The sequence below is a fragment of the Pelodiscus sinensis genome, chromosome 3, assembly GCF_052426305.1.
Source record: "Pelodiscus sinensis isolate ZL-2025 chromosome 3, ASM5242630v1, whole genome shotgun sequence".
Classification (NCBI taxonomy): Eukaryota; Metazoa; Chordata; order Testudines; family Trionychidae; genus Pelodiscus; species Pelodiscus sinensis.
This window is the reverse complement of record NC_143054.1, coordinates 63,632,679-63,657,212: the sequence shown is the minus strand read 5'-3', so window position 1 is coordinate 63,657,212 and position 24,534 is coordinate 63,632,679. Positions and strand designations below refer to the sequence as shown.

General features: G+C 44.7%; 1 protein-coding gene across 2 annotated transcripts in view; it reads right to left on the bottom strand.

Moving 5' to 3' along the window:
- Positions 1-24,534, bottom strand: part of NT5E (5'-nucleotidase ecto) — a 52,085-nt gene that overhangs the window by 4,364 nt on the left and 23,187 nt on the right. The window contains exons 3-8 of one of the 2 annotated variants that reach the window (XM_075923840.2): positions 23,262-23,450; positions 14,717-14,914; positions 11,591-11,745; positions 9,921-10,029; positions 5,726-5,875; positions 1,871-2,071 (exon numbers count right to left, since the gene is read on the bottom strand). In XM_075923840.2, coding sequence (XP_075779955.2) covers positions 1,871-2,071; positions 5,726-5,875; positions 9,921-10,029; positions 11,591-11,745; positions 14,717-14,914; positions 23,262-23,450 — 1,002 coding nt within the window. The remainder of the gene's footprint in view (positions 1-1,870; positions 2,072-5,725; positions 5,876-9,920; positions 10,030-11,590; positions 11,746-14,716; positions 14,915-23,261; positions 23,451-24,534) is intronic. The other variant, XM_075923841.2, reaches the window with a different exon arrangement.

Genomic DNA, 24,534 nt, shown 5'->3' with positions numbered 1-24,534 from the left:
TGTTCCGGTGTTAAGTCTTTATTATGTTTGGGAACTGTGTGCTTCCTTGTACACAGATGCCTAACTAAGACAAAGGAACTATAGATTAACTGACTTTGAAATGGCTGAGGACCAAGAGATCCCATCTGAGAATCTATGGTTAAGGTGATAAGGGACTGTGGTGATTATATAATCTGACTTTCTACATATTGCAAGCCACAGAACCTATCCACCCAACCCTGTAATAGACGCTAACCTCTGACAGAGTTACTGACATCCACAAATCATGATTTTAAGACTGTTACAGAGAATTTATTATTTATACTAATTTAAACCTACAAGTGACTCATGCCCCATGATGGAGAATAAGGTGAAAAACCACCAAGTTTTCTACCAATCTAACTTGAAGGAAAATTCCTTTCTGATCCTAAATATGGAAATCAGTTAGATCATAAGCCTGTGGGCAAGACCCAGCAGGCAGATACCTGGGAAAGAATTCTTTGCAGTAACTCAGAGTCCTCCCCATGTAGTATTCCATCTCCTGCCATTACTGGGCATTTTTTACTATTGGCAGTTGCCAATGGGACATTGTGATATTTGATTAAAATATGATCAGTGTTGCAACCACAGATGATGTGCTAAATGTGATTGTGTTCTTTGTATGCAAGCATCATTTTTAGACTTGAAATTATGAGTATTGGCTCTATACCTGTATTTCAAACGTTTGCTCCTGGGGTAACCCCCAGAAGGTACTTAGCCAGCACATCTTGAAAGGACTATTCAAACTGAAGTGTCCTTTTGATAGGCCACTAACTTACAATGGACCATGGGAGATACCCATCTACACTTAATGAATTCTCTTATGGATGTTCCATCTGAAGTATAGCCACTGCTGTGACTAAGCAAAATTATGCATGGACATGCGATTTGTCCATGTGACTCCAAACTCTCATTTTACCTATAATTTTCCACTAGCTGTGCTGAAGGTTTTGTTTGAAATGTTTCCCTCCACATGGCATAAGCTGCAAAAGGCCCTGGAAATATCTCCATTACCACACACTCTGTGCACCAAGGTCAGTAATAAAAAAGATTAAATAAGATCGGTCCCAAGACTGATCCTTAAGGAACTCCACTAGTAACCTCTCTCCACCCTGACACTTCAGTCTTTCAGTATGACCCATGATATTTTCTCCTTTAACCAGTTCTTTATCCACCTTTCCATTCTCATATTATCCTCATAGTCTCCAATTTAATAATTTCTCATGTGGAACTGTGTATCAAATGTGTTACTGAAATCCAGGTAGATTAGATCTATCACATATCTATTGTTTAAGAAACTAGTTATCTTCTCAAAGAAGTAGACAAGATTACCCGGCGTGAGCTTTTTGTAAAACCATGTTGTGTTTTATCCCACTTACTACTGACCTCTACATACTTAATTACTTTCTCTTTCAAAGTTTGTTCCAAGACCTCGTATACAATTGAAATCAAATTGTCAATCCCGTGGTTTCCTGGATCATCCCTCCCTTCCCCTCGCCTTTCTTAAAAATAGGAAGTACAGATTGCACCTCTCTAAACTGGAAAAGCGACGAGGAGTCCTGTGTGCATGTCCATGCATCTGACGAAGTGGGTCTTTGCCCACGAAAGCTTATGCTCCAACTTCAGTTAGTCTATAAGGTGCCACAGGACTCCTCGTCGCTTTTGCAGATTCAGCTACCCCTCTGATACTCTCTAAACTGGGACACTCTGGTCCAAAATCATCTGTGGTCCATGGATGTTCCAGGATCAGAGTGTCACAGCATGCTGCGAGGAGTGGGGGGAATGAGAGCCCAAGGTCACAGGGGGCTGGCAAGAGCTAGCTGTTTGTTCAATATGGAGCGTCGATGCTTACCAGAATTGTGACTCAGTGATTTTTCCTTTAGCATGTGGTATCCATCTCCGCCCTGCTGCAGAAAAGATGGAAGAAGCACCTTGTATGTTTTGTCCATTTGGAGTGGTACATAAGCTGGTACTCTACAGGCTGTGCAAAGAACTTCTATACTGACAACTCTGCTTCCTGGTGGTCTGGAAAGATCGTACACCACGTGAATGCCTAAGAGAAAACACATTTGAGCAATCACTTTAAAATAGTGCTACTGAGCCTCTCAGATCCACCACACTGCTAGGGTAAACTAACACTCTACACTTCCTTAAGTGAGAATTAGCCTGACTTTTGAAAGAGAACTTTCTTCTTGTAAATAACCTTCTGCCCTGTTCCCATCTTACACACATCAGCTGGAACCATGAAAACAAAGGGAGCATCCCATCTCTAGCTCCATGCCCTTCTTTTCTTGGTTCCCTCCTGACTGTTGAGACACACAAGCAGATCATTGGCAAGTGGGTGGGATGATGATATTGGAGATCAGATACTTCCCCTTTCACTTTAACAAGGAGGCGCACTAGGAATATAGATTACAGTATGTGGCAAATGTTACTGGTGGAAGCAAACTAGAATGAAGGCATTTGCTGACAGACATGCAAACACTATTACAGGTAATGACTATGTTCTTTTTTTCTACTGTAGCTACTATCTCAAATCAATCTATGCTCTATGGATTTCTTGGCCTCCCAATACAGTATGTATGGAAGTTTAAGTAGTTATGGTATAACTCGGGCCATAAGTGATTCATAAAGTATTAAAATGCAGAGCTAGATAATGAAAGCTACCCACCACATTTAGGAGACTTAATTTAAAGGCAGAGCAAGCAGCAGAGCTAGCACTAAAGGATGTAAAAATAGGTGAAGGTAATCCCTACTCTAGTAGAGGAAACAACTAGTAATCCAATATAGGTATTAGTGTACCTCCCAATCACCAACACATCATAGTATAGTATTACTGTGACAAATAGACAGGAGAGAAAGGACAGGTGAAGGAATCCACTGGACTGATTTAAGTTTGTATGCCAAAGGTCAGGAAACTGGAGTCTGCAGAGAAGCCAAATAGATCTCTTAAGTCAATTTTAAATAAAATGTCATTTTACCCTCCTTAGAGTCATGTGCCCTAATTAGTCAAAAGTGCCATTCAAGCCACTACTATAACAAAGAGATAAACTAAATAAATGTGAGTACTGTACCCACTGCTTTGGAACTGCCAAAGCATGGGGGAGGGGTGGAGAGACCGAATCTGGTGCAGCTATTCCCGCATGGCTCATCAGGAGGGTTAAGGCTGTTGTTATACTTTCAGATGTGAATGAGACTAGGGATGTTAAATTTATTATTTATACTAATTTAAACCTACAAGTGACTCATGCCCCACGATGAAGTTTCTCGGTTTCCTAGTTCCTCTCCTCATTCATCACAAAAGGGAAGTAGCAAGTAGTACATCATAGAAGTGGGGGGGAAAGGAAAGGAATAATAGAATTATAAGATTAGAAGGGACCACAAGTGTCATCTAGTCTAAATCCCATTTTTAGGAATAATTAAAACTGCTCATCATTATATAGAATAATGGGCAGAAAGGGATGTTCTTACTGTATAACAAGAGATTTGTAAAGAGTTACATGGGAACCAATTCAGTGGTACCTTCCTACCAAAGTGTGCTGTGGAACATCAGAATAGCCACACTGGGTCAGACCAAAGGTCCATCTAGCCCAGGATCCTGTCGTCCAACAGTGGCCAACTCCAGATGCTCCAGAAGGAATTAACAGAACCGGCAATCGTCACCCTCCCTTTATCAGTTAACTGGTTAAACATAATATTTAATCGGTTAACCAATTAAATGGGTTTTTACACACCTACTGCCAATCCTGGCTAATAGCCATTGATGGACATATCCTCCATGAACTTATCTAGTTCTTTCTTTTGTTTTAGAGCAGGGGTAGGCAATAATTTTTGAGCAGAGGCCACTTCAAATATTTTTTAACTGGTTGCAGGCTGCCCTCAGACTGAAGGAGCGGAGCCTTTAAATAGCAGCAGCTCCCAGTCATCATGTTAGCCAGAGACAGGACCTGCAAGGTCATTTCCTGCTATTTATAGGGCTCACTGCTCGTGTGTTGCCTGGAAGCCGGGGACATGCAAGCCCTTTCAACTGCTTCTATTTAACTGTGCCTTCCCTAGGGCTGTTGCCTGCCAGTAATGGGGATGGTGCGAGCCCTTTAAATAGAAGCAGTTGAAAGGGCTCACACGTCCCTGACTCCCAGGAGCTGCGAGCCCTTTCAATTGCTTCTGTTTAAAGAGCTCCCTCTTGCTGGGGGCTGCCAGGCAACACAGCTGCCCAGGAGGCAGGAGCCATTTAAATAGAAACAGTTAAAAGGGCTCCCAGCTCTGGCGCCGTTAGTGCATTTCCTGGGAGCCAGAGACACATGAGCCCTTTCAACTGCTTCTATTTAAAGGGCTCGCACCTTCCCCGTGTCTGTCAGGCAGCGTGTTGGGTGGCAGCTGCAGGGAAGGCGCAAGCCCTTTAAATAAAAGCAGTTAAAAGGGGCTTGCATGTGGCTCCCACAGAACGCGCTAGCAACCGGCAGGAGCTGTGAATCCTTTACACTGCTTTCAATTATAGAGCTTGAGTGAGCTCTTTAAATGGTAAGAGCAATCTAGTACCACTTGGGGCCTTACTCAGGTTGTCTACACCATGGTGTAATGGGCATGACGAGGTTAGAATTTCCAACATGCACTAATGCATTGCACAACAGTTAGTCCACGTGGACCCTGCTGGAACTTGAGAAGTGCCCTAGGGCGCTTTACCCTAGTGCTGTCCTCACACACTAGGGAACTCTTTGCAAGCACTAGCCAAGGCTACATGGGTTAGTTAATGTGCAGCGCATTAGTGCATATTAGAAATCCCGTCTCCGTGACGCTCATTACATCACTGGGCATTCAAACATTCAGAATAATTTTGAGTGGGGGAAGGGATCTCCTACTTACACCTCTGTAACCCCATGATGGTGCAGCCTGGTTTGACTCAGCCCTATATCCTGGCAGCAAGAGCATCAGCTGATTGGGAGCAGGCAGGGCACTATTTGTCCTCAGTAGCATACTTAAGCACTACCTCACACAGGAAACATCACAGGAGAGGTCTAGGTTGGACATTAGAAAATACTATTTCACTAGGAGGGTGGTGAAGCACTGGAATGGGTTACCTAGGCAGGGGGTGGAATCTCCATCCCTAGAGGTGTTTAAGTCTCGGCTTGACAAAGCCCTGGCTGGGATGATTTAGTTGGAGTTGGTCCTGCTTTGGGCAGGGGGCTGGACTCGATGACTTCCTGAGGTCTCTTCTAGCCCTAGGATTCTATGATCTAGTTTTAGCCAGGTGCTTGTGGGACAGCTCTGACGGGGCAAAGAAGTCCTGCAGAGGAGCACAAGTACAGATGTAGGTGGTTGAGACCCTTACGCTGCTATTTACCTGATCCAGGGGAGGATGACTGTCACAGCCACACAACAGTGAATACAAATTAAAGTTTAAAATAAAATGGTCAGGAGAATCTGAGCCACTAATTTGTTCCCTCGCAGAGGCAAAAAATCTGGTAGCCCGAGCAAAAGGGCAGACATTAGTTCTGCAGCTTCCAGCAACACTGAATGTCGTTAGAGATGAAGGAGAGAAGCCGTGCAACAGTATGGTGTATAGAACTAGCATAGAGATAAATGCATTTTCAATTTTGTTTAGGCAGTGCAGCTGGTTCCCCAGAGGTGTAAATGGCAATAAGGGAAGCATGAAGTATTGCTATCTTGGAAAGAAGGGAAAATAATAATACAAAAAACCATAACTAACCCCCAACCTGAAGCAGCTCGCCAGTTCCTTTTCCGTATCTGTGCACACTGTGCTCAAATGCTTCTTTGAGAGTAGAGCCTTTTAACTCTATCAGATCAAAAGTACCTCCAAATGGCAACACAGCTAACAGGTCCTCCATGATAATAGTACCTTGGATAGAACAAGGCTTTATGTAAACAAATGTTCTGTAAGGTGCTTTGTTAAGAAGATCTTGTTCACTTACGAGCATGCTATATACCTTATAAAGCCAAGTGTCAACTGAAGCAACGTTGTTTAGCAGTACAGCAATATAATCTTAGTCTTTTGACCTGTGTGTCAGATGTTCAAGCAGGCCACCTAGAAGCAGAAAATCCTTACATACATCTGCTTTACATGTGTACCATCTTAATGTGTGAGGTCTGTCCCATGTTATGTATGATTATCTTCCAAAAGTTCTCAGGGAGAAGGACACGGACATTGTTGAGGACCTCCAGAACTTCCCAAAGATATGTCTGAAATCTCACAAGTCTTATTGGGATTCAGCTAAAGCACATAAAGCATAACCACACAATCCTGAGGCACGCAGGAATTCTGAGATAATGCCAATGTCCCGAATAACCCCTTTACTGCCAACTCCACAAGAGGACTTTCAGACTTCCACCTATCCTGGAAACAGTGGTCCACATTGAACCATTTCAGAACATTGCTTGTTAGATGTTGGCATTTCTTACACTTTGGGAAGATTACGGACCACATTGTAAGTGAGTACTTGCTTCAGTTGTTTGCCAGTGCATTTCAGAATTTACAATAAACTATTTTCCAAGCTGCCTGCTGGCTCACTAATGTGAACTTGGCTATTTGATCACTGCTAATCATCTGTCTTGCCACACAAAAGAGGCGTCCTGGAAAATGGCTACTCCTCAATCTGGGGCCAAGAAAAACAGAAATTCGTACAGAAATTAGACAGTTTATCCAGTTGCTTTTAATTGTTATAGCAGTCTTATAGAATGAGTTATCCAAAGTTAAATCAAGTTCTTAGATTTTATAGTATTAGACTACATTTATGGCACCAGAAGATGATAGAGAATTCATCTACCTGTGTGGCAGAACACAACTAAACCGGGAAATGATGAATGCTAGCTCCACTCCTGAGCAGAATGACAAGCTGTGGTGATAAAAACATCAAATGACCAAATCCTAAGAGTGCAGTCACGAATGCCAGCATAGCTGTAGCTGCACTAGTGGGAGAAGTTCAGAACAGCTTCAGTGCAGATGCAGCCTAGGTGTCTAGGTCAGGAGAGAGTATGGCCGCAGGCTATTTCAGATTTTTATATGATGCAATTTTATCAGAACTCAATTTTAATAATACCTAGAATATTAAAATGAATAAGCATTATTGAAAGATTATTTATTATTCTTAAACTCCAGGATTCTTTCGGTGCTTGCTCAATTGATTTATTGCTTCTGGAGCTATACTGTGCACCCTCAAGCTCTGAAATACTGAAGTTAATTGTTTCTGATTGTATACACAAATGATTCTCGAACACAATGCGCTTAATTTTTATGCATCTTAGGGTATGTCTACACTCCACCACATCTACACAAGTGGCCCGTTATTTTGAAATATTTTTTGAAATAACAGGCGCACCATTGCAGTAAATCTCTTTGCATGAGGGACAAGGAATTACTCAAAATAGCACATTATTTTGAAATTTGGCACTGTATAGATGTGCCAAATTTCAAATTTCAAAATAGATTTGAAATAAGATACACAATTTGCATAGTGCAAATTGCATCTCTTATTTTGACTTTAGGGTGCTATGTAGATGCACAGAGAGGGTACGTCTACACTACAGTGCTAATTCGAACTAACTTAGTTCGAATTAGTTAATTTGAACTAAGCTAATTCGAACTAACGCGTCTAGAACTAAAAACTAGTTCGAATTAGCATTTTGCTAATTCGAACTAGCATGTCCACATTAAGTGGACCCTGAACCGGGCTTAAGGATGGCCGGAAGCAGTGCCGGCAGGGCATCAGAGGAGGACTTAGAGCGTGGCGATGCTGTCTCAGGCTAGCCGACGGCTGCGCTTAAAGGGTCCCGACCCCCACCCCGGACAGACTGTTCTTAGGGGTGCCCCGCTTGCAAAGCAGTTCTGGCTTGGAGTGCCCGGAGTACTCACACTGGGCACATCACAGCACTCAGCCATCAGCCCGGCTGCACTTGCCACAGGCTGCCATCTGGGGAGAGGGGTCAATTGGGGGGCTGCAGGAGAGCTTCCACCCCCAGAAGCCTGCATGGTCATCCCCATCGGGGGCTCGTACCCCATTCCTCCCTCACCTCCTTCCACTTACCCTTCCCTAGCCCCTTTTCTTGATGTACAAAATAAAGGACAAGTGTTCAAAAATGGAATCTGTCTTTATTGAACAAAACGGGGGGAGACTGGGAAAAGGAGGTGGGAGAGGGGAAGAGAGGCTGGGAGAGGGGAGGGCAACTAAAATGATCAGGGGTTGGGAACAGGTCCCATATGAAGAGAGGCTAAAGAGACTGGGACTTTTCAGCTTAGAAAAGAGGAGACGGAGGGGGGACAGGATAGAGGTCTCTAAAAGCAGGAGTTGGGTAGAGAGGGTGCCTACAGAAAAGTTCTTCATTAGTTCCCATAAAGAAGGACTAGAGGACACCAAAGGAATGGAATGGGTAGCAGGCTTCAAACTAGTAACAGAAAGTTGTTCTTCACAAAGCAAAGAGTCAACCTGTAGAACTCCTTGCTGCAGGAGGCTGTGAAGGCTAGAACTAGAACAGAGTTTAAAGGGAAGTGAGATCAAGTCACGGAGGCTGGATCCATGGAGTGGTATTAGCCAGGGGGTAGGAGTGGTGTCCCTGCCCAAAGTTTGTGGAAGGCTGGAGAGGGATGGCACGAGACAAATGGCTTGGTCACTGTCGTTGGTCCATCCCCTCCAGGGTCCCTAGGGTTGGCCGCTCTCGGCAGACAGGCTACTGAGCTAGATGGACCTTTGGTCTGACTCAGTACGGCTATTGTAAGCTCAGGGCTCAGGGTCCGGGGTCTCAGTGGACCACCTTTATTTTCATGCAAACCTGCTCCTGGGTGGCCAGGCTGGCAGCTCTCCTGCCCTAGCCGGCCACTTTCCTGTGCCTAGTGCGGAGATCGTGGACGAGGTCCACGATGTCTGCACTAGCCCAGGCAGGTGCCCGCCTCTTGCAGTCCCGGGCAAGCTCCCAGGAGCCACCAGCCTGGTCCCGGGAAGAGGGGGAGGGCTGGGGGGCATCGTGTGGGTGGCTCGAGCCGTGCCAGGTGCAGGGTCTGCTGGCTGGGTGCTGGCAGGCTTGCACCTGGCACGGGCACCATAGCCAGCCCGCGCCCCTTTAAGGGCTCCGGGGCCGGGAGGGGCGAATTTCCCTGGTGTTGGCCAGAGTGGCCACCAGGGAAACCTGGGGAGGGCTAGCCTCCCACTAGTTTGAATTAAGGGGCTACACACCCCTTAATTTGAACTAGTAAGTTCGAACTAGGCTTAATCCTTGTGGAATGAGGATTACCTAGTTCAAACTAAGCGCTCCGTTAATTCAAATTAAATTCGAACTAACGGAGCGCTAGTGTAGTGCCTATGAAAGTTAGTTCGAACTAACGGGCATTAGTCCGAACTAACTTTGTAGTGTAGACATACCCTAAGTGATTCCAGTGAAACTAAAACATTAAAATGCATAAAAGCATTGGCAGTATGAAGGCCACAGTCCTGAATCCAGAAAAACTGTCCTTTTGTAGTTGGTACAGGCTATCCCCGGGTTACGTACAATATAGGGACTGTAGGTTTGTTCTTAAGTTGAATTTGTATGTAAGTTGGAACTGGTACATATTGTAGGGGAAACTCTAGCCAAACATTTCTCCAGAGCTCAGTTTTATTCTCCCACACCTCACTTCCCTCAGTCCTTTATTCTCAAGCTGAGATGTCTGCTGAGAAAAGCCGCTCCGCGTCTCCCTGGTCTGCTGGGGGGGGGGGGGGGGCGCTAGCTTCACGTCTCCCTGGTCTGCTGGGGGGAAGCAGCTAGTGCAGGGTTGCCTCACCCCGTTTGTAAGTAGGGCTCCGATGTAAGTCGGATCCATGTAACCCGGGGACTGCCTGTATAGTGCACAATAGCAAAATATGTAAAAGTACAGGCAGCTAACAGTATAAAAAGTAGCATTAAACAAGATACCATACCATTATTATTGTATTCATCAATGGGTGACCGTATCCCACCACCATTCAGGATACACATTGAAACATGATTCCATGTATTTTCATCTCTATGTTTGAGGTTATTGTAAATCTGTAACAAAAAATATTTTAACCACTTTTTAGTCTTTGCTTAATTCTAGATGCAAGAATTTTACAAATTACAAATTCTGGGTTTCTGGGAGCTTTTTCCAGGGTAACGGGGAAAAAAACAAACAAAAAATAAATAGTGCCATTTACAGGTATTGTTAAAGAACAAACTTTTTAAAAATCTGTACCCACAGTTTTGTTATTTTTTCCAAACACGTTTGAAAATAAGCCCCTCTTCCTGCAATTTCTGCATTTTTTTTGAAAACTAGAGTGTGACTTTATAGGAAACAGAAACCTAAGCTGCACACTCTAAAGTAAAAACTAAATGAGTGAAGGCATGATTTGTAGACAGTGTCAAAAAGGAAAAGTAAAGGGTAACAGGTTACTTCAGAAAATGTTGAAACAGAGTAATAAATATATGAAGAATTAGAAAGGTGAGACACGTTGAATATAGCTGTTCATAAAGAATTAGAAAATTTAAATATATACAAACCAGGCAATCTAATGATATGCTATCAAGATTATTAAGAAATATGACAGAGCACCATATCACTAGCATTTAATATCTGAAAGTCTTAAAAATTCTGGGAAGAACTAGAAGATTGGAGGAAAGCAAATTGAGTACAGATTTTTCCAAAAAGTAATCTATAGACCTGTTGTTCAGAGGACCAAAATAGGCCCTGACTTATGTCAGAATGGTTGCATGAGATCCAACTTTATTTACTGCTAATAAAATAATAGAAAACACACAGCAAGAAATTAAAAAAGATTTCTATAGAATAATGAGGCAATAATCAGCCTGGTTTAAGAACAAAGACTAAGCTAGTATCTTTTTTAGGTAAATTACAAAAATAGCTGCTGAAGGGAAGAGAAAGCAGTGAACACTGTGTGCTGGGATTTTAGTTGAGCCTTTAATAACGTTGAAAATCTCACATTCAAATCTCCTTGGACATGAACAGCTATATAAATTAAATAATTTCTAGGATTAGTTCCTCAGCACATTTTCAATATAAAAACTTATATATGAATCAGAAATTGGCTCTCTCTGAATATGTGGCAACATCCACAATACTAACACAGTCAAAGCAAATTTGTTAAAAAATTCAAATGACTATTCCTAGACATTTTGCAAGCTCCACCTAACTCTATGCAATAGTCCCAGGGATAATTGAACAATTTCTGGTCTGTCAGTTTTTTGCTTTGCTTCTGTTGCCCTAGCTCCACATACAAGGAGTTTCATCCTGAAAGTTGCATAGCAGTGAGTTCCTAAAAGCTGTTCATTGACTTTATTGGGAACTATGGGAGTGCTGAGCCTCCCATGATCAAGTACAGAAGGGAGAGCTAAGCACATTCCAGACCTATCCAACAACAGGTAGATCATCTGTGTCAAACACAAAAGTAGTAACTGTTGTCACAGAATTTTATGGACTCTGCTAAGGATCTCTGACTTTTAACAGTCTTTAAGATGAAAGGATAGATAGAGCTCTCTAAAGTCTGGGAAAATTAAATTGTCCCAAAGCCCTCAAATATTAATTCAGATTAAATTATAGTCTGTGGTTTCTTACCATGGCATCACATATCAAATTTCCCATGTTACACTCTTGAAAACGGCATGCCTGATTTGTACCATTTAGATAAACCACAGTTTCCCCAATCTCCCTGGAATAAAAATTATTCAGCTGTAGCCTCCACCTGTCAACTTCTTCTCTCAAGACTTTATCTAAAATAGAAGCACAGAGTAAATTTAAAAAATGATAACTAACCTTTTGTAACTTATTCTTCAAGATGTTTTTCTAGTGTCCATTCCAAGCTAGGTGTGTGCATGCTGTGTGCACAGTTACCAGAGATATTCCCCTCGTTGGTATCTGTTGGGCTGGCCCTATTACCCTCTGGAGTTGTGCACATGTGAACTAGTAAAAAGGACTCTCCCAACCCCATGTTTTTCAGTTCCTTCTTGTTGATAATCCAACAGAGAGGCAGGAGGATGAATCATGGAATGGACATGAGTAGCACATTTCTAAGAACAGTTACAAAAGTTAAGTAACCATTTTTCTTTTCTTCCAGTATTTGCTCATGTCCATTTCATGCAGGCTGACTCACAAGCAGTACTCCTGGAGGTGGACGGAGTTCATAGACATGTTGACTGCAATGCTGCTCTCCCAAAACTGGCACATCACAGTGCTGCTGGGTGATAGCATATTAAGAAGCAAAGATATGAACCAACAACTAGATTGTAGCTCTGCAAGCATCATAGATCAGAACCTGTCTGAGGAATCGTGGCAAGGGAAATTTAGGCTGGACATTAGGAAGAACTTCCTAACTGTTAGAGTGGTTAAAACACGGAAATAAATAGCCTAGGAAAGTTGTGGAACCCCCATCATTGGAGATATTTAAGAGCAGGTTAGACAAACATCTGTCACGGATGGTCTTTATGGTGCTTGGTCCTGCCGTGAGGACCGTGACAAGAATTGATGACCTGTCTAGGTCCCCTCCAGTTCTAGCATTCTATGATTCTACAAACACAGTCAACGAGACTGGGTTCCTGTAGAATGAGCAGTCACCCTTCTTCGAGTGCTTGCTCATATGTATTCTTCTTAGGTGTGCGCGTGCCGGCACCATTCTCCATCCTCAGTGCTGAGGAATAAGTGTAAGAGCACACAGAGAGGGTTCCGTCCAGTGCCAAGAGGACCAAGCATGGAGTGACCAGCATGGTGAGACCCACACTTGGTCACCCATTCTCAGTTGGTGGCCAATGAGCCATATGAGGTCCAATTGGCACACATCTGTGTGTCACCTGGCTCCATGAAGTCAAAGGAGCTCCTTGCCTCCCCTCAGGCAGGGGTCAGGAGTCTGGGGTCATTACTTGGCTACACAAGTTTGGGGCAGACAGCGAGTTGGCCCCATATGGAACTTGCAGCTGCTGCCAGGTCCTGTAAGTTTTGGAGAGTCTAGGGCTGCCACCTGGCCTTGCAAGCTCCAGGGCAGCTGACTGGTACGACACAGCCCCACAAGGAGTTAGAGGTCTGGAGGCTCCTGAGCTTGTCCAGCTAGCTCCACAGGTCTGGCCTCACGAAGGGGTCAGGGCTGCCATCTGCTCTGCAAGCCATAAGCTCTGAGGTCCAGGGCAGTCAGCCAGCTCTACCTAGGGATTCCTGGGGTCAGGGTCCAGGTCTGGGCAGCCACCTAATGATAAATAAGTTGAGAACCACTACTATGGGGAAGCGGCGAGGAGTCCTGTGGCACCTTATAGACTAACCGAAGTGTTATGCTCCAATACTTCGGTTAGTCTATAAGGTTCCACAGGACTCCTCGCCACTTTTGCAGATTCAGACTAACACGGCTACCCCTCTGATACTTGACTACTATGGGGACTCTGCCTAGAGCACCAAGTTTGGTTTGGGACCTGCCTCCAAGTCCTGGGAACAGCCATGGGATCACTTTCCTGTGGACCCTTTTAACGCCAGAGGATTTCTAGGCAGTAAAAGACCTGATGTTTCCAGTCCTATCCAACTCCCTAAGGTCCCCTCCCAACCAAGGTGATGGGGATGGAAAGGAGCAAAGGTCCACGAGTTCCACCATGGCACCAATCATTGTGGTGTTGGTCAGGAACAAATCTTCCATAGTCCAGACAAGGGTCGCCAGCTCCCCAACACCACCTGGAAGCGAAAGCAAGTTGTACACCACCATGATCTCCAAGGGAAGAATCATCTTCAGTCCACCTAAAACCTACTGGTACCCGAGCTCCAAACCAGACTTTGGTACTGGTCCCCTAGTGTGAAAGGATATGCCTCAGACCCTCTAGCTGTGTCTAGTGTCAGTCTTCTCCCCACGACAACATCACCAGGACTCAGTACTTACAATTCCACCTCTGGTCATTCCTTTGCTGATCTGGTGGTGAGATGCAGGGTCAGTAATGGTAGGGGTACCCTTTGCTGCCCCTCAATCATCCATTACCCTAGTCTCAGACACATCAGACTTGGAGTGGTGAGTCCATCTTGGCAGTCTTAGGACTCAGGGTCTCTGGTTCTCAGGGACTTGCCCTACATATAAATGTCAGGGAACTTGGTATGCTTGGCATGCCAAGGGTTCCTTCTCCAGATCTCAGGAAGAGAAGCACTGGTCCTGATGGACAATACTGCATCAATATTATCCATCAGCAAGCAGGCAGGAGTCCTAACTTCAGCACTGTGCCAGGAAGCCCTCTAGCTGTGGGACTTTTGGCATGTTTCGTGCATTCACCTTGTCAGTCACATTCCCCCAAAGCCCTGTTTGTCCATAGACAGAAGTACTAAGATTCTAGAGTTCCCCTGCCTGCTCCAAACTTTGTTCTGAAGGAACCAATCTTATAGGATAAGCTGTTAGTTAATTCATGCCCAGGTAAACAATATTAACCTTAAATATCCAGAGTAGCCTAAAAATGTTAATTTGTTATGGAAATATATCATCTGAATGTCATGAGGAAGATATTAGTGATTTTACATAGACCAAAAAAGAATAATAATAAATTAAAACATCGGAAAGGTTAGAAATTGGAAACTTGTTTGATTGTTGAGAGGAGTCATGCCAAATAAAACCAAACGAAGAGGAAAACTAAATTCCCCTATAGCATTGTACTTTACTTTTCAAAAAAGTAATAGAGCTAAAAGTATAGCTGGGTGATCTACAGAAATTCAAATCTCTGTTTCACATACCTTCAGGAATGCTGCTATTTAGTATAATAGGGTTTCCAGATGCAGCAATTACATTTCCTTGATCATCAAATGTTACATTTAAATAACCAAGATATTTTCCAAAAGCATAGGCTTGTACAACTGGCACCAGCCTCCCATCATCTGACTTCACCAGGAATGGATAGTCACCCTCTGGCACTTCACTGGAAGGTGGAGGGCCTGAAACAAAATAATCATGAGTATTTTATCTTCATAAAATTATCATCAGTAAGGATTTTCAAGTGTGTTTTTCTTCCTTAAAAGAATACATAGAATATTTAATGTCTATTAAATAGTAATTTGGAAATAAGATAAGGTTCTTCAAGACTTGAGTGTTTTCTCCTTGAAGTAAAAAAGACGAGTTGATTTTAATCTCTTACTTCACCCTAAGCGCTCTAACTCATAACAATGAGCTGAGAATGAATACTTTCAAAAAACAATTTTTGCATCATATCTAAATTGTTGGGATTTTTGCCTATAGTTTTATTGATAACTTGGCTCTCAAGTGACTTTTTTTGGAACCACAAAGCCACAAAAAAACAAGATCTAAAGAAATTATTCCTCCAAGCTAACATCACATTACTCCTTGATGAGTGGGACTTCATACTTTTGAAAGAAAAAGTGCAGTATTTCATCTATCAACGGATATTCATCCAAAAACAGAGAGGAGCCTTTAGGAGAGCTATCTTCTGCCAGCAATGAATGCTGCTTTGTGAATGTTGGCAGGACAAACTGAGCTCTTGGAACAGTTCCCAGATATAGTTGTAATGCTGCTAGAAGACTCAAGTGCATGTTCAGAGAGTATGCACTTTCAGAATCAAAGCAAAATCTTTGATGCTGCCAAACATTTTTTTTGTCCGAACAGATACATCTGCATGGATTTGGTGTAGGCAGCTCTCAGAGATCATTTTAGGACATCCACTTTTCCATGTTAACAGAAAAAAGCAAGATCTACAGAGAGTTGGTCAGAGAACTAATAAAATTCAGACTCACTAAATGTTCAACTAGTGAGGTCAGAGCTGAGTAGGTCTCTACTAAGGGCTGGTCTTGAACTTCTTGCATGCATTTAACTCTCAATGAAATCAAGAGAAGGGGGACGGACTCATGAGGGGGCAGTGTTTCCAAACTCTTGCCCCCTTGTGAAGTCAAAGGTCCATGTCCCCATTGTGCAAGAATTCAACGCAATTTAAAGTAGCGCAACCCCATCGGGGAGACTGCTGTCAACTTTGAGAGCAATGCACTGTGGGTAACTAACCCACAGTGCCTGCGCCGCTTTATGTTCTGGGTTGTGCCCAGTGCATGCTGGGAAATTGTACAGCAAAATTGTACAGCAGGTGGTTATGGGTTCATGTTGTCAGTGTCCCATAATGTGCTCATTTACTTCCTTCACCCTTGCTTGAGATCAATGGGAAACAATATTTTTGCTCCCTTTTTGGCCTTGATTACCCATGCAGATACTATAGCAGCGTGATCCTCCAGTGGATCCTGTTTTGCATCAAGCCTTTGTGATGGTTGATGTCTAGCTTGTGTGCCTAATGGTGCAGTATTTTGAACATGTAAGGACATTGCTCCCCCAAGGAAGAGGATGAAGAGGAATCATGGGCACGCTGTACAGGTAAGCCCTAGGGTTGAGCGAACTGGAAACTCAGCCAGCAATCCATCCCTGGACACAATGGAACACTGGTTCTGGTGCTGCCAGACAAGCACAGAGTGGTGGGACTGTATAGTGCTGCAGGTATGGGACGATCAGCAGTGGTTGCAAAACTTCCAAATGTGCAAGGGTAATTTCATGGAACTTTGCAAATGGCTTTTCCCTGCCCTGAAGCGCAGGGATGTCCAGATGAGACCTGCTCTGACAATGGAAAAAGCATGTAGCAATTGCCCTGTGGAAACCTGCAACGCCAGACAGCTACTAGATTGCTGAGAATCAGTTGGGAGTGTGGAAACCTACTGTGGGGGCTGTTATTATACAAGTAGCCAAGGTTATCAATGCCACTCTGCTACAGAGGGTGGTCACTCCAGGAAACATGGATACCGTAAGAGATGGCTTTCCTTAACTGAGGTGGTGTGATAGACAGAATGCATATTCCCCACGTTGGCCCCTAGCCACCGTGCCAAGGAGTAATAAACTGCAAGAGGTATTTCTCAATGGTGCTGCAGGTACTGATGGATCACAAAGGCTGTTTCACTGACATCAATGTGAGGTCAAAAAAGGTGCATAATGCACATCTTTAGGCATGCCTGCCTCTTCAGAAAGATGCCAGCTGGAAATTTTTTCCCAGACCAGAAAATTCAAATCAGAAATGGAAATGCCAATAGTGATCTTTGGTGACTCAGTCTACCTCTTGCATCTGTGGCTCATGAAGCCGTACATGGGCAGCCTACGCTTCAGTAAGGAGCAGTTCAACTACAGGCTGACCAAATGTAGAATGATGGTTGAATACGCTCTTGGGCATTTAAAAGGAAGATTTAGGAGTCTACTGACCTCAGTGAATGCAACATTCCCTTTGTGGTGGCAGCCTGCTGCGTGCTTCATAATATTTGAGAGAGCAAAGAGGAAACTTATCTTGCAGGATGATGAGGCTGAGGCAGAGCACCTACCCAGAGATTCTGAGCAACCAGGGCGATAAGGAGAACACAGAACGGGGCACGCTAGCAGTAGAGGCAGCAACTAATAAATTCCCCTCCTCCTTCATCCAGGTTGCTATGCGAGACATCAGTCTTCTCTGAATCACAAAATGACAAGGAGCAGATACTGACTGAATGGGGACTGAAACCTGGGCCTTACGCTGCAATGCTTTGTGCTGCAATGATGCCAGATCACTTACTGTTGGCTTGGCGTGGGAGGGTGTGAGCAACACATCTTGAAAAACAACAGTTACGAGGTAAGTAATCATTTTTTCTTCAAGTGCTTGTTCATGTCCGTTCTAGTTAGCTGATTCCCTAGCAGTACAACAGGAGGTGGGGTCAGAGACTAATCTGTAATGGACTGTAACACTGCCCTTCCAAAGGCTGTATTGTCCTCGGCCTGCTGCGCAATGGCATAATGGCTTGCGAACATATGAACAGAGGACCATGTGACCACTCTGCAAATCTTGAGAATAGGCATCTGCACCACAAATGCCACTGCTAAGGCCCATGCCCTTGTGGAGTGGGCAGTTAGAGGGGGCACTGGCCCATTATCAAGGTCATAAACAGTCTTTAATATTGGATGTGATCCAGGAGGACAAGCACTGTGCTGACTCTGGGAGGCCCTTCATCCTTTCAGCTATGGAAATAAAGAGTTGTGGCGATCTATGAAATTCCCTCGTCTGGTCTATTTAAAAGGCTGAGGCCCTCCTCATGTCTAAGGAGTACCCCGCGAGACTGCTCTTTAGGCACTGAGTGGAGTTTAGGGAAGAAAACTGGGAGGTAGAAATCTGGGAATATGTGGAATTGGGAAACCACCTTAGGGAGAAATGTAAGGAGGGGGCAAAGCCTAATCTTATCCTTAAAGAAGACTGCATGGGGGGGGGGGGGGAGGCTCAGACGTAAGGGTCTTCAGTTCAGATACCCTTTCGGCTGATGAAATGGCTACTTAAAAAGGCTACTTTCCATGACAGATGTTTCAACAAGCAGGTGGCTACGGGCTCAATGTGGGGCTCGAGAGTCTTGTAAAAACCAGGTTAAGGTGCCAGGGGAGTAAAGGCTGTCAAAAATAAGGGCCTGTCTACTCCCTTAAGCAATCTCTTAACCATCACGTTAGCAAATATTGTCCTGCCCTCTTTCCCTGGGTGGAACACTGTAATAGTTGCTAGGTGAACTCGCAGGAATGAAGTAGAGAGGCCCTGCTGTCTGAGGTGTAGGAGGTAGTCCAAAAAGAGAGGTATGGGGGCCCCCCCTGACTATGTGGCCCACAGGGAGAAATGTTTCCACTTTGCTGCATATACAGCCCTAGTGGAGGGCTTCCTGCTCTCCAAAAGGACCCTCCTCACTGCCTCAGAACACAGGAGTTCAGGGCCCACTAACCACAAAGGTTCCATGCTGTGAGGTGGAGGAATGACAGGTTCAGGTGGAATAACTGCCCCTCCCCAAGTTCTGAGTGATCAAATCGGGTACTGCCAGCAGCACCAAAGGTTCTAAGTCCAGGAGAGTGGGAAACCAGTACTGGCAGGGTCACTCTAGTGCTACCACTATAACCGAAGCCTTGAACTTCCTGACCCTGAAGAGGACCTTGTGCATTAGTGGGAAAGGGGGACAATGAGTCTAGGAGTTGGTGAGGCCACTGTGCCTGCAGAGTATCCCCCTAGGACTCCACCCCTTGGCCCAGCAACATCTTGGGCATTTGCTATTCTCCTGGGAAGTGAACAGGTCCAGACAGGGATAACCCCACCTCTGGAAGACTAGCTTCAGAATGTGACTACCACATCCAACAGGACATGCACTGGATAGTGCACTCTCACCAACCATGTCTGGAGAGGCCAAAGCCACAGTTTGGCATGCTGCACCACATAGGTGCAGGCTGCCATGTGACCCAGCAGTTTCATGCACGTCCTTGCTGTCATGAGGGGTGAAGACTTGAGACCATCGATTACATCTCTTATAGCCATGAATCTGGCCCTAGGGAGGGAAGTCCTTGCCAAGGTGGAGTCTAGGTGAGCCTGGACAAAGTCTATTATTTGAGTGAGACCCAGCTTATGGAACAGAGCCCTGACAATGTCTACGTGGCCCATAACCTGTTTCCTGGATGAACGCCTGATCAGCCCATCATCTAGGTAAGGAAATACTAAAACCCTGCACCTCCTCAAAAAAGCTTCCACAGATGCCATGTATTTGGTGAAGACTCATAGAAAGGCCAAACAGGCAGACCACAAACTGAAAGTGATTTTGGCCTACTGTGAACCTCAGCAATCTCCTGTGTGGTGGGATCACTGAGATGTGGAAGTATGCATCCTTCAAATCAAGGACAGCATACCAGTCTCCTTTCTCGAGGGAAGGGATGATGGCAGCTAGGGTAACCATCCTGAACTTTGCTTTCTTTATGAACATTAGGGGCCTTAGATCCAGGATAGGCTGAAGACCTCCTTTGGATGAGGAAATAAATAAATACAATCCTATGAATAAAACCCTCTCCCCTTGAACTCCTCTGGAACAGGCTCGACCACCCTCATATGCAGCAGTGAAGGCACTTCCTGACTTAAGAGCTGCTTGTGAGGGGTCCCTGAAGAGGGACAGGGAAGGAGGGGATAAGGAGAGGAAAGGGATAGCATATCCACTTTCCACCAGGCCGAGCACCCAACCATCCAAAGTGGTCTGGGACCAGGCAAGGTAGAGATGGGAGAGCCCGCACCCAAAGGGAGGCATTATCATGGAGACTGGAACCCTGTCCTCGGGCACAACTTCAAAATGAGGACTTTGGCTTCTTATTAGGGGGAAGGGTGGGTTCTCATTCAGAGTCCAACCTCAGTCCCTTATGCCTGTTTATGCCATTATTATTGCTGTTATTTCTATCCCTCCTTCTGCCCCTGTCAGTCCTGAATCCCTGCTGGAAGGATTTCAGTGCTGGTCCAGGGTTCAGTGGCCTCTTCTGGGGAGCTGCGGTGTGGACACCCAAAGACTTCAGGGACACTCTGGAATCTTTAAGGCTACGCAGCCTAAAGTCTGTCTGGTCTGAGAAAAGACCAGACTCCTCAAATGGGAGGTCCTGTAAGGTGTTTTGGACTTCAGGTGAAATGCCCGAGACCTGAAGCCATGCACTCTGCCTCATTACAACAGCTATAGCCATTGTATGAGCTGCAGTGTCCACAGCATCCAAAGCTGCTTACAGTGCCATGCAGAAGACCACTTCGCCTTCTTCTGACAAGGTCCCAAACTCCTGACTAGACTCCGGCAGAAGGAGGTCCTTAAACTTATCCATGGCTGACCATGTGTTATACGCATATCTGCTCAACATCTCCTGCTGACTGGCGATATGCAACTGCAGACTCTTTTCTCCCTCTTCCACAATGGCATAGGCCATCCTGCCTAGCAGGTACAATTTTTTCAGGTCCTTGCTCTTTGGCATAGGTCCAGGCAGACCCTGCCTCTCCTTCTGGACAGCAGCCTGGACCAGCAGGGAGCCTGGGGTCAGATGGACAAAAAGGGACGAAACAGCACCTCTCCGCTCCTTTTTGGGTGGAATAGAGGCAGGCATTTGCCACGGTGTTTTTGAAATCTTTGCCACCATCTTATTAAGTAGCAAAGCTACCTGGAAGGAACATCTGCTGTCAGGAATATCTACCATCAGGTCCAATTCCTCTGGGATCTCTGCTTTCGCACCCAAATTGGCTGCAAGGCATTGGAGGTGGTGTGCCCTGGCATCCATCATTGGCAGCAGGTTACAGGGTCAGCCAATGCCTCATCTGGCGACAAGGAGGAAAATTCCCTGACTAACAGCTGATCGCAAGGCACCTCCACCATCTGTGGCGGGAGGGAACGCATTTGGGGACAGAGTCTGGGGCGGTTTACCATTCCCCTCCACCAGAGGTCTCACCACCTCTTTATAAGAGGATTGAGTGGACTTCGAGGCTAGAGCCCTCAGCAGGGGGGTGGCAGAGGAAGTGTACCTAGAACGTGTGGCTACCAACAACGACCTTGAGTGAGGCAAACCCTGGATGCTCCTGGCATCCAAAACAGCCTCTGGACCTGCAGGTGCCACTGAGGTGGCCATGTTTGGTGTGCCATCAGGCTGCAGTGCCGGGATCGGTACTGTGATCTCAAACTATAGGAGGCAGCATTGGAACACACAGACTCAACCTCTGAGGCAGACCACGGTGGCACTGACGATGGTGTCAGTGACTGGTGTGCCTGTCTATGCTGGGCCATTGCCACTAGCTTTCCCCTGTGGGCCAGTGGGGACATCAATCGTGCAGGTGGTGCTATGGCTGGCAGATATGCAGCTGTGGGTACGGTACTGGAGGTGCCACCTGCACGGATATCATCGAGGCAGAAGAGAGGGTGGTGCCACAGAGGTAGTGGACCTGGCAAAAGTGGATACCTGCTGTGCCAGTGCAGCTGCCGATGCTGTTGCCGGGCCCAAGACCTACACAAATGTTTGTACCGGTGGTGGCGTGGCACTGTCGGTACCAGTGCTGGTGCCAGTCTGGGGCTGCACTGGATGTCACGATACCAACGGTTGAGCCTATCGTAACACTAACATAGGCTTGAGATGCCCAATGCCAGCTCCTGGATCCAGGCCTGGAGATGAATTGAGCTCAATGAGCTCCAACACAGTGTCAAAAGTCTTGGGGGTTGATGGTCACCAGGCCTCCTCTATCCTAAGGTCCAGCACCAGACACTCCCAATGCGTCAAGCTCACCCAGTGCTTAGCCGGTACAGGAGCATCCTGATGCAACATCATAGCCCAGTGCCCTTCAACATTGTGCACTTTGTGGCTGCATCTATCAAGGGACTGTCCCACTGTGCTGTCTCTTCTGTCTCAGCGCCCAAGACTGTAAGCGATGCCTCAGGCTGAAGACCTGGCTGGTGCCTTGTACCATAGTCCCAATCTAATATGTTTTGTTTACATTAAGAATGGCAAAAGAACTTCCTCTTTTGTGGGTTACTCTCAACAATACATATAGCTGATTTTAATTATACAGCATGCCAGATCCTCTGCTTTTCTCAATCAAGGTAGCTCCAGAGAAACTGCAGATACTCACCAGTTGAGGAACTGGCCACAATACATACTTAGAAGCAAATTACATTTGTACTGAGCCATCTTAGTTCAGTGAGAATTTTCTTTCAATTAATGATCAATTTTGGTTAAACGCAACTGTCATGGTCATGAGGGATGGCCAACAGCCTGGGGACTAAGAGGTTAACTGTACCTAAGCCAGATAGCAGTCAGCCAATAGAAATGCAGATATGGATTTCAAACTGGGACAAAGGAATTTTTGGTTTTCCCTCCTTTGTCTCAGAAGCCAGTTTGCTCTCCAGATACTGAGGGAGACAGACATCATGTCTCTCTCCAAGAAAAGACTCTTCACTACCTTTAAGTAGGGTAAAGTTTAGATAAATCCGTTAGGTTTTATTGTTTGGGAATGGGAATCTGATGTCTGTACATTTAAAAATGGGGTTTCCTCTCTTTTGTAACTAAGCTTTTGGCCCATGGGAGTCCCCCATGAGTATATTAATTGGTGACTTTTCCATCTAGTCATTATGCTTGTAACAGGAGTATTGTGGTGATAAAACCAGGACACACAAAAATTAACCAATACCAGGTTAATTTAAAAAAAGAAAGAGAACTTTTTTTTACTTTAGGGCTAAGATTTCCCAAGTGATCTCTTCCCTGGTCTTCTTACCATTACTTGGGTGGTGGCAGCGGATTTTTATCCCCAAAAATCTAGGTTTTTAAGATTTTTGGGGGAAGCTTTATACCAAAGCCTTGAAAGATAAGGTTTTGGTAAGATAAGATTTAGGGTACTTTTGCAGGCCCCCACTTCTGCATTCATCGTGACAGAATGGGGATTTGGCCTTGACAACAACATTTTACTAAGAGACACAATACCTGTATAAAGAAATGTGTTTGTATGTCCTCCAATTACAATATCAATTCCTCTCACTTTTTGAGCAATCTTCTGATCCACAGAGAAACCAGAGTGCCCTAGTGCAATAATTTTATTCACTCCCAATGTGGTAAGCTTATCCACATGTGGCTGCAATGCTTTAACTTCATCTTCAAAGATTAGATCCTTTCCTTAAGAAAAAGAGAAAAGAGATTTTTTATTAATATTTATGAGGTGTCTAAAAATACTTCTGTTTTCACAAAACCAGATTATTGAAAGAGTTGATGGACTACGGTCAGAGTCCCACAAGCTATAGGGTGCTCTGGCCTCTCATTATTTAAATGTCCATTGTTAACATCAAACACAGGATTCTAAATTGTGATCCTTAAGTGATCTCTGAATTTTAGTGGCCATGGGTTCCCACATTCCTTTACTGAAAGAAACAAACGGGAGTCTTTGAATTAACTTTACTGGGAGTTGGGTTAGACTTTTAATCTGGCCCAGTGTTTTCAAGAACTGTATAAGCAACAAGAACATTTGTGCTCAGCCTACCAAATACTAATGAATTGAATTATGTAGACATCCATATATAACGAAACTAATTCCATAAAGAGATGCTGGTAAAAGAAGGCAACAGAGCAAATCTTGAATGATTTTTGACTATCATTAAAACTAAGAGAAAGAATTACATTCAGGTTTCTTTTATATGCACTGTTTGGGTATAAATAGAACATGTTTCTGCCATATTACCTTCCAACTGATTTTCCCTTAGAATCTTTTCTTTCCCCATGTTAATTCTTCTCCCACAGGGGCTACGTGTACACTGAGGGTGTTTTGCGGAAGAGGAAATGCAAATGGAGTGCTCATTTGTATCTCTCATGCTCATTTGCATATCTTCCGATCCTTTTTGCAGAAGAGGTTTTTGTGATAAAAAGCCCTATGTAGATGGGGCCATTTGTCAGAAAAAAAACCTTTGGCACAAGAGCCCTTATTCCTCAAAAAATGAGGTTTACAGGCTCTGGCGCAAAAGGGTTTTTTTCCGACAGTCTCCCCTCATTGTATCTTATTTTGTCTCTATATTTCCATGGCAGCTTCCTCAGAGACCCAATGCACTAAATCTGCAGGCTCAGGGCTAAAACCTACTTGTCTTCCATATGCAAATTATCCCACTGAATGAGACGAATCACAGGATCTCTCTGAAGATAGAGCCCAAAGACAGATTTTAAAGGGGTAATGATTACTCAGCTCACAGTGTTGAGAAATCTTATGGTTTCT